The sequence below is a fragment of the Coffea arabica genome, chromosome 7e, assembly GCF_036785885.1.
Source record: "Coffea arabica cultivar ET-39 chromosome 7e, Coffea Arabica ET-39 HiFi, whole genome shotgun sequence".
NCBI lineage: Eukaryota > Viridiplantae > Streptophyta > Magnoliopsida > Gentianales > Rubiaceae > Coffea > Coffea arabica.
Genome location: NC_092323.1, coordinates 8,947,273 through 8,956,602, shown reverse-complemented (window position 1 = coordinate 8,956,602; position 9,330 = coordinate 8,947,273). Strand labels below are relative to the sequence as shown.

The 9,330-nt window shown below is 37.6% G+C and overlaps 2 protein-coding genes across 2 annotated transcripts; one reads left to right on the top strand and one right to left on the bottom strand.

Annotated features, from left to right (window-relative positions):
* The first annotated feature begins 939 nt into the window (after positions 1-939).
* LOC113699383 (glutaredoxin-C3) lies at positions 940-3,072 on the top strand. Its single transcript, XM_027219724.2, has 4 exons — positions 940-1,214; positions 2,415-2,488; positions 2,610-2,708; positions 2,792-3,072. Exons 1-4 carry the CDS (start codon positions 1,030-1,032, stop codon positions 2,845-2,847), a joined length of 414 nt encoding a protein of 137 aa, XP_027075525.2. The 5' UTR covers positions 940-1,029; the 3' UTR covers positions 2,848-3,072.
* A 665-nt stretch (positions 3,073-3,737) lies between these two features.
* On the bottom strand, positions 3,738-9,070 carry LOC140011221 (probable methyltransferase PMT24). Its single transcript, XM_072059976.1, has 8 exons — positions 7,715-9,070; positions 7,488-7,637; positions 5,631-5,901; positions 5,416-5,526; positions 5,166-5,340; positions 4,339-4,611; positions 4,064-4,258; positions 3,738-3,988 (listed from the first exon to the last, which is right to left on the bottom strand). Exons 1-8 carry the CDS (start codon positions 9,068-9,070, stop codon positions 3,772-3,774), a joined length of 2,748 nt encoding a protein of 915 aa, XP_071916077.1. The 3' UTR covers positions 3,738-3,771.
* Positions 9,071-9,330: the final 260 nt, after the last annotated feature.

The following is a 9,330-nucleotide window of genomic DNA, read 5'->3' as shown; positions in this document are numbered from 1 at the left end:
TCCATACAAACCAGCACTTTTAGTCAATTTGTCTACTTCAAAGACACTTAAACCAATACTTTTAACATAGTCAATGACACATGCATCTCCACCCTCATAACGTGGATGAGGAGTATAGGAAATTAACCCTTTATGGTGACATCTTAGAGTTATAAGTGTACTGCCTTACTCTGATAACAAAAATGCACATATCAACCATTCAATAATCAACAGGATATATATTAACATTAACAACAATGCACTCAATAATCACAGATAAAGACCACATCTTATGGGTCCATCTTACTATCATAATCACAAATAAGGACCATATGCATTTGTCAGATACGACAATCAATTAAAAATAATTAATCTTTTCAACCCAATACAACTCAAAGTAACCAGAATATACCCATAATGCAAACATCAGGGACCACATCTAAATATTATACACACAAAAGTTAAAAATTTTTACATTTAGTTATTTAACTCTTTACCGTAATTTGGGGATGCACGATCGTTGAGCTATTTCTTTCGAACAAACATTTTTTCCACGTTTGGTGGTCTTCAATCATCGAACTGGAATGCTTCACTATGAGTTTCAGAAAGTTCCACTATGAGGACAGAAATATTTCAACCAGTGAAAAAGTAGGAAAGAGGGAAATTTGGAGAAGAAAAGCAGCGGGATAGAGACAGAGAATGGACTTTAGTCAATATTTTGTGTCTGACTTGTGTTGATTTTTTCGATATTTGGACATTTGTTAACGGTCACGTGGATTTCACCGTTCAAATTGAAAAAATTTCCCCTTTTTTGACTAAATGTGGCACAAAATCGTTAATTTATGTACTCAATGTGTTCTGACGAAAAGTTTGGAGACCAAATGTGTCTTATCACAAAGTTTGAGGATGAAAAGTGGATTTTTCCCGGATAGGAATAGCTATAAAGTTAAAAGTTATTACTTATGAATTTTATGCATGATTGTTCATAAAGCCCAAAGAAGCCCGCTGATTTTTCCGGTAGACTGACGATATTGGATAACGGCGTCGGCGATGGCGATGTTGATGACAACCTGGAATAATCGCCGTCTCTTGGTAACGGTGACAACAATCGGAGTGTTATGGTTTACCTCAATTGCTGCACCGAGAAAGACTATAGCTGCTAATTCTCCATCAGCCTTCGTTCAAAACGCCATCTACTCCAACAAAATCATAATTTTCTCCAAATCTTATTGCCCGTAAGCTCTTTTTCATTCTTTTAACTCGTTTTAGTACTAGAAATTGGGTCATTTTTCTTGTCAAAGGATTTTTTTTTTCACAATGGGAACAGTAGTCTTTCCTCCCCAAAGCTGAGCTTGTGAAGAAGTTTGGCTAGCTCAGATGTATGCTTGATTCTATTGTTAGCTAATGAATGGTGGCCAAGATTGTAAATTTCATTTGCCTAATGCAGGGCTTGTTCTGGATAATTAGCATTCATGCTTCCGATATGAACAATTACTTTGTTAATGGATCAATTAATTATGTACTGGTTGCTCCGTCGTTCGATGGACCCTTTCACAAACTGCGTGCCAACATGAAACAACTCTTTTAGTTGGGATCATAAGCTCAGATTCTGTGGAGGCAAAGGTCGAAATGAGTTAATAAAATAGAAGGACCAATTTGGGTACGAAAGACGGGGATATCCAAGTCTTTTTAGAGTTAGAGTTTCGAGAATTTTAAGCAGAACAACTGCTCTTTAGAGGGTCCAAGAAAGCTTTGATAGTTGTTACTTAGTGAACTTGCATACTTTGTGTTGTGTTCTTAATGTGGATCAATTTCATGTGATCCTTTTTTGGCTAATTTGTGGCTGAACTGAAAGTGTTGGTTGAGGTTGGATTGGCTAAGGTTATTGTTTAGCACAAGAAGTTTGAACATCGGTTGCAAATGGATGGATGTAATAGTTAAGCTACCTTTTGTCATTGCAGTTTGGAGCTCTGTGGTGGAGTGCTGGTAGACAGGCTGCCAATGGCAGTGTTACTAGTTTGCTATTTCCTGCCATTTAGTGTGTTTATTTTATACCTTTTGTTCTTCACTACACTGGGTCAGTTGAGTTATTCATGGCTGTGCTGAGGTGACGGGGATCTATGTCAGTTGCATATATGTTGTGTCAAATAACGTGCGAAAGATAAGTTTGGGCCTTCTGTTCCTTTTATTAGTTGAGAACATTTGTTGGATACTGATATATTCCTATTGCACCTATATCTCTTTAATAATTCCTTTTTTTTTTCTTTTTTGGTTTTCTTTTTGTGTGTGTGCTATATGGATAGCATCTAAATGGTACCTCAGTACATTGAAGCAGTGTTATGTATTTCACACATCCAGCACGCAAAAACTCAGTTAAAGTGGAACTTGTTCCATCTCCTACTCATCCTTATGGTTGGTGTTTTGTCTAATTTTAGATACTCCTTACGTGCCAAGCATATATTCAGTGAACTACACGAGCAGCCTTTTGTTGTGGAGCTTGATCTTAGAGGTATACAAGCTCAATATATAGAGATATCTTTCAAGAGCTGTATTATTCAGTTTCAAAGTAACAATTTTTTTCCTTGCAAAGTAGAGCTTCCTATGATTTCATTCTTCTGAACATTGTTCAGATGATGGATATCAAATTCAAAATGTTCTTCTGGATCTGGTGGGCCGCCGTACAGTTCCTCAAATATTTGTGAATGGAAAGCATGTTGGTGGTTGTGATGGTTAGCACTCTTACTTCATGCTTTTATTAAATCTTTGATCAGAATGCAAGCACTGTTTCCAAGCTTTCTTTCTTGTAATTTAGATCTCCAGGCAGCTGTTCGAGATGGTCAATTGCATAGTCTTCTTGGCAATGGTTGACAAAAGGACTTGAAATTGGAGGCTTGCGTTTTTAACTGTTAGGACCTGAAGGTGATTTTGGGTGGTTAGACCCAAATAAAATTAATGCGAGGTGGTTCGATCTCTGCTGCTTTATAATTAGTATTAAGTTTAATTTCTGTTGATCAAAATCTCTCATGAGAATTGAAGCTACTTTGAGACATTGGAAATGTAACTGATATCAATAAAAGATTCTCATTCTGTGCACATAGTGCTTTTCATAATCACTTTCTTTGGTCACTTGGCGCTCATAGAGTCGATTGCTTGACCTACCAAACACAATTTTTTTGCCCTTGGCTTGTTTCTTCTTCACTGCACTCACTATCTGTGTCTGCATGTCTATGTGTGCAGGAGGTGTTTGTTTTTGGGTCAGACTTCAACTGCTGTTGGAGCTTCACGTAGTTTTTTCATTAATCATTAAGTTTCTATCTGACATCACCATGAGAAATCTAAATAGATAGCCAACTGGTTTTTGAGTGACCGGTAGACTAACCTGTTTTTACATCATCAAGCAGAATTAGGCTTAGATTCACCCGATGACTGCTGCCAATTATTTGGAGTTTTTAGCTAATCTATTGAATCTGCTATACTTAGTTGTCAGATTTCATATAGCAGCTGCTTTCTTGTTGAATTGCTCCCTTCAAGGTCAACACGCCGTAATCAGTTAGACACTGATTTTGTTTCCATTATGTGTTCTTGACTATTTCTAGAATCAATCATGAATATTAACTGTAAAAGTTCTGCTCTCTTGGTAAGCTTAAGACTCTTTTTCTTTCTTTCTTTCATTCTTTTAATTCCATGGATGTATAATCTGAAAGAATGACGCTGGAAATAAACTTTGACTACTACTTTTGCTGAGTACCTTGGAACCCTTTAGGATTAGAAACTAGAGCTGTCATCTGCAAATCATGAAGAAGCAGCATAAGAGTCTGGCCGCCATTCAGTTTTCTGGGCACTAAGTATACCTTCTTGGTTCTTAGAGAAAGTCAAGTGGACTTCCCAATGCAGAGATTTCAACACATTCTCAACTTCCCTGATTGTGCTGGAGTCATCGCGCATAATGAATTTACCTCCAGGCCGAACTATTCTGTCAACCTCTGCCATCACCGGAATGAGTTTGCACCTGTGAAAGCTGAAGACATGAGTCACCAGATCAAGGATGACAAACAGGTGAAAATGGTATTGCAACCTGTTATACCTCTTTTTTAGCCTTGAGAACAGACGATCAGCATGTAGGAGGTCATATGTCCTGGGATACGCGCTGAAGGATTCACACCAGTCATGATAAATACCAAAGAGCCCTCGTTCGTAGATAATGGGAAGTGTATCTGGAGCATCTATGTTCACCACATTCATTACCCACACTTTTAGGTCCTTCAGTGCTGCAGCAAACCTGCAAAGCACCATCCTTCAATTAGTTTTATCCACAAAACAACTCTTGGTATCATGCTACGTTTTAGTGATTGGGAATACCCCCCATATACTGCTCTCATGTCCATGATATTTCTCACGTCTGACCAGCTGATGCCCAGTCCACTAAGATATAACTTGCTCACCACCTGTTTCCAATGTTCATAGTCTGCTGTGAAGTCTTCTGGAGCTGGCTTTCCATAAATTCCCATCTGAGATCTGTTCAACCAGTATGGAGGTGTCTGAAGTCGACGAGGCCACTCCTCTGGCCAATCTGACCCTCTTTGATTTGCTTCAATGGGAACTTTGTGCAAGCATGCTTGCAAAGGTATGTACCTAAAAGACAATGGAGGTTATGAATAGGGTTCCTTGATTGCTGCCTCAAAGTACATCTCATTGTAAGAGTACGCATTATGCTTATCATATGTTCATCTATGGAGAATTGTGATTCAAATGGACTAATTTTTAGGTAAATTTGCTTGAGGCTAAGTGTCTAATTATATGAAGATGTTTCCCTTGCATGTAAAAGTCCACATATTTTGAACCAATTAAAAAAGTGGTTGTCCCTCTATGATTTTACAGTCATTCTTATCGCATCTAGAGTTCCAGAAGATTGTTCTGCTTCTAGAGTTAATACTCTTCACAAAATTTGATAATCTTTGGTTTATGCAAGATTATAATGACTCTTGAATATTTGACAATAGAAAGCATATATGCCATTTTTGTAAATTGCTGTTTTTTCTTTGTGAGCCAGATTTTCTATGCACTAGTTCAGCTCTACATAGGTGAGGATGACACATAAATTTGTAATTTCAAAGGACAATTGCATTTTTGTCATTCATCAAGTTTAACAAGAATTTACAGTGCTGATGGAATTTAGTTTCTGTTACCAGGCTGCATTAGGATCATCATCGCTTTTGCACATTGGAGGATGGTTGTGCTTCCTTTTATCGTAGCATTCATTTGAGTCTGGTTTATGATAGACTGCAGCACCTATAGAGTTTAATTTATCCTTCTTGATAGTGACTAGCTCCCAACACATTGAAACTGTTAGATTGGACATTTCTGGAAGGATAAATGCAAATAATTAGACAGTTGGCCAATAGACAGGATCAAGAGAATCATTGATCAGCCTCATACCGTTCCATATCATAACATCCTCTTCAAGTGTTTGATACACTGGAGTAGCTGACCAGACAAAGTAACCTCCTGGTCGGAGGAGTCGATTCAATTCCAGAAGAAGAGCACCACCTTGATTAAATTTTCTCAGTTAGCATACTAAGCAATGTTAATATAGACATAATGTAAGTTCAAATTTAATTAGAAACAAAAGTCAGAAAATTAGGGGGGAAAACCTCCAGCATGCCATGGAACTCTGCAGCGAGCACAGTGCACAACATCAAAGACTCCGCTTGGAAATGGCAGCCTCTGGGTACCCATCACTGCATTTATTGCAGGTATTCCCCTTTCAAGGGCAAACTGAACCTGAGCCTCATGCTCATCTTTAGGTGCAAAAGACATTGCGAGTACGTTTCTTTCAAAGAGGTAGCCACCAAAACTAGCAACACCACATCCAACATCCAACAGCACTCGACTATGCTTACCCCATGCTATATCTGGAACAGCCTGCAGCCAAATATATTTGGAAAAATCACAAGAAGCAGTGGAGGGGCTGTCTCAAAGCTGACTGGGGAAAATCAGTGTGTGTGTGCACAGAGTGGGATGTTCAGGACAAAACCTAATACCAAGGAAAGCTCAAGTAGCATCTTTATGCCTTTCCTAGTTATTTTTAAGGGTTAATTTCACATACCTCCCCTGAGGTTTTTAACAATTGCAAAAAGCTCCTCTCAAGTTCTAAAAATTATACTTACCTCCCCTATTTTCACTATTTAAGTAATATCTAGACCCAAAAGGATATACTTTTTTCCAAAATTTCTATAATACCCTTGAGTTATAATTAACAACAAAAATGTAAAGGAAAAAATGGTTTCCAGTCTCTATTTCATTTATCTTTATTTCCTACCACTATTACTTACTTATCAACATCCAAATTATCATTAAATAAACGCTTATCTTTATTCTAATATTTCTCTTTTACTTAAAAATTCCGGATGCAGACCATTGTATCAACTATAAATGCTACATCATATATCCAAAAATTTACATACAATTTCATAACAATATTAGATTTTACTTGATATACTACAATATTCATCAATATTCCAAAATTTCAATTCCATGACTGCTACCTTTTTAATACAAAATAATTTAAACAATCACTACTAATATCAATATCCAATATATTCCATTGGCACAGAGTTCAAAATCAATCAAATTCTCTCTATGGGAATAATAACAATAATTGTAAAGTAAAAATAGAAACACAATGCAGTTATAAATATATATCAAGAATACTTTTTTTCATGATAACCATAATAGTATAACTTATATTTAGTTTCTATTCCACTTCTTATCCTTAATTTTTATTTTTTATCATTGTCACTATCTTCATCTCCATCAAAATGATAATGAAATTAGCATTCAATTTGTCATTTGACAATTTCAATTTGCTAATACCTATCAAAAATTGGAAACAACAATGGGCGCAAGGAAACTATTTACTAATAATGGAAAATCGAGAATTGGGAATAAATACTAAGATATATAAGTATTGGTGGTTTAGCGTGTATGATGATTTTATTAGTAGCGACAGTACACATTTGGTTGACAATAATAGATAAATTAGTTTGAAAGAAAAATAGATATATGAGAAAAAGAAAAGATAGTTAAATAGAAAAAACTGTGGTTTGAATTATTGGTTAATAATCGATGAGAGAGTTTAATATTTGATAGAGTTTTTCAATGAGTTGACAATTAATAATGGGCATTATTGTTTTTTTATCACAATAATGGAGGTCTCTGTAATTATGTAAATCTCAAGGGAGCTGAGTGAAATTGTCGAAAACCTCAGGGGAGGTTTCTGAAATTATCCCTATTTTTAATTCCAATTTTTTTCCTTTTTCCTGCACCAGTTGTAGGAAAAGGGTGGAGGTGAGAAGAGAGGAGGGAAAAATGATACTAACTCATCACATTCTCTATTGCACTGAACTCATTTTCCTTTTTCAATTGATATGACTTTGTTATTTTGAACTGAAATGTAGTATAGTTTCAGGGAAATTGACAAGTTATATGATAGTTGTACATGCAGTTACCTCTTCTAGGAAATCAATATAATGCAGTGCTCCATGAATGAATTGAGTACCACCTCCTGGGAAAGTAAGGAATTCTCCAGATACCTTCACCCAGTTCTGATGCCCCTTGACTTCTGCCAACTTTGTGTGAGGTACGTTATGATACCATATCTGCTTTGTTCAAATAGAAAAGCATTAGTTAATGCACATTTCTGTAAAGCACTGCAGTATATCGTATATTATTCTACCTTATCTCTGCTCTGAGGCCATTGTAACGGTTTTTTATATCCCTTTGGCAGTGGAACAAGACAAGTAGGGGCATCCTCTGGGCAATGCCTTTCACGATGCTCGTAATGTGTCCTGCTGCGTAACTTTGCGATTCCTTTCTCATTATCCAGACATGGTATGTAGTCCTGACCAGCTGTAACATTACATAGTTGCCATTTGTAGTTAATAATACTGCCATCTTGATCATCTTGTCCATTTTGTCGTCTATCTTTCTGGTTTTCAGATTCGTTAGCTTGAGTTGACCAGGAGTTCTTTTTTGACTCCTTGGGTATCTGAGATCTCTCTCCAGTTGGAAAGAAATCACTAGTGTCCGGGTTAGTTGCTTTCCTGCCTGTTTCTTCACTTGAGATGTTCTTTATGGAATTGTTATTGTGGAGAATATTATGCTGACTTTCATGAGTTTCAGGATTTTTCCGGCCCCCCAGCTGTGACTGATCAATGTGATTTCCAGTCTGGGCTAAGGGTGCCTCATCATGTTCCACTTGATCATGGCTTGATGTTCCTTGAGTATCTTCTTGTGATTTTCCTTGTTGGACTTGATCATCTTCCTGCTGTTGATGCTGTTCCAATCGTTTTTGTTGATCTTCATCTGATATCTCATGCTCATTGTTGTCTGAACTTTGATGGTCATCAAGCTTGTCGTCACTGGTACCCTCTTCTTGGTTGTTTTCGGCTGAAGCACTTGCATGCTCTTCCCTTGTTTCCTCAGCTTCTTGGTTTTGAGTAATAGAAGTTTCCTCGGAGTTTTGATTTTGTAGTTGCTGCTCATCAACAGATTCTGCGCCGTGTGGATTCTCTCCAACATCTGGATCCGTTTCCTTCACATCCCTGTTGCCCTTATCACCACCACCACCATCATCTCCTTCTGCTTCATTGTTGTCGTCACTACTGCTGTCCGAATCGCCGTTATTTTCTTGTTCACTGACATTATTGTCAGTTTCTGCTTGAGCTTTGCTCTCGGTCGAACTCTGGTTTGGGAGTTCTGACGATTCATCTGTGTGGTCATTATGCGTTGCCCCGTGATCAGTTTGAATGGCATCTTCTGGGAGGTCCCCTTGAGTGTCTTGGAAAACGGGTTGGCTTTTCTTGGGGATAGGTTCTGTGGGATGAATCTGATGAGAGTCGGACATGGAGGATGATTGAGAGGAAGTTGTAGCGGAAGTTCGAGTAGTTGTACGTGGATAAACAATAAGAGTATTGGGTGCCAGCAGCCATAATCCGAACATACACAAAGCTACCAAGATTGTGGTTGTCAAAGTGGAGGAGCGTGAACTGCTGGATGATCTCTTGTTGCTGCGGGCCTTCCCTATGGCCATGGTTGCTGCTGAGAGATTGGAGTATGGAAGGAGAGGTTTGTTGTGTTGGATTTGAGGAGGAAGATGATTTCCCGAAGAACTAGAGAGGGTGCATGTTAGAAAATATCGTAGATCCAAAAGAGTAGGAGCAGGAATTTGTTAGGAAACTTTTTCTCTGTCTGTAAATTATTAAACAAGTTGTCCAATTCAAATTGTGTAAATATCAGGAACAAGTCTAAATTCGAGACCCTGAAAAGAAGTACATGAGCATGAGCAGCGTT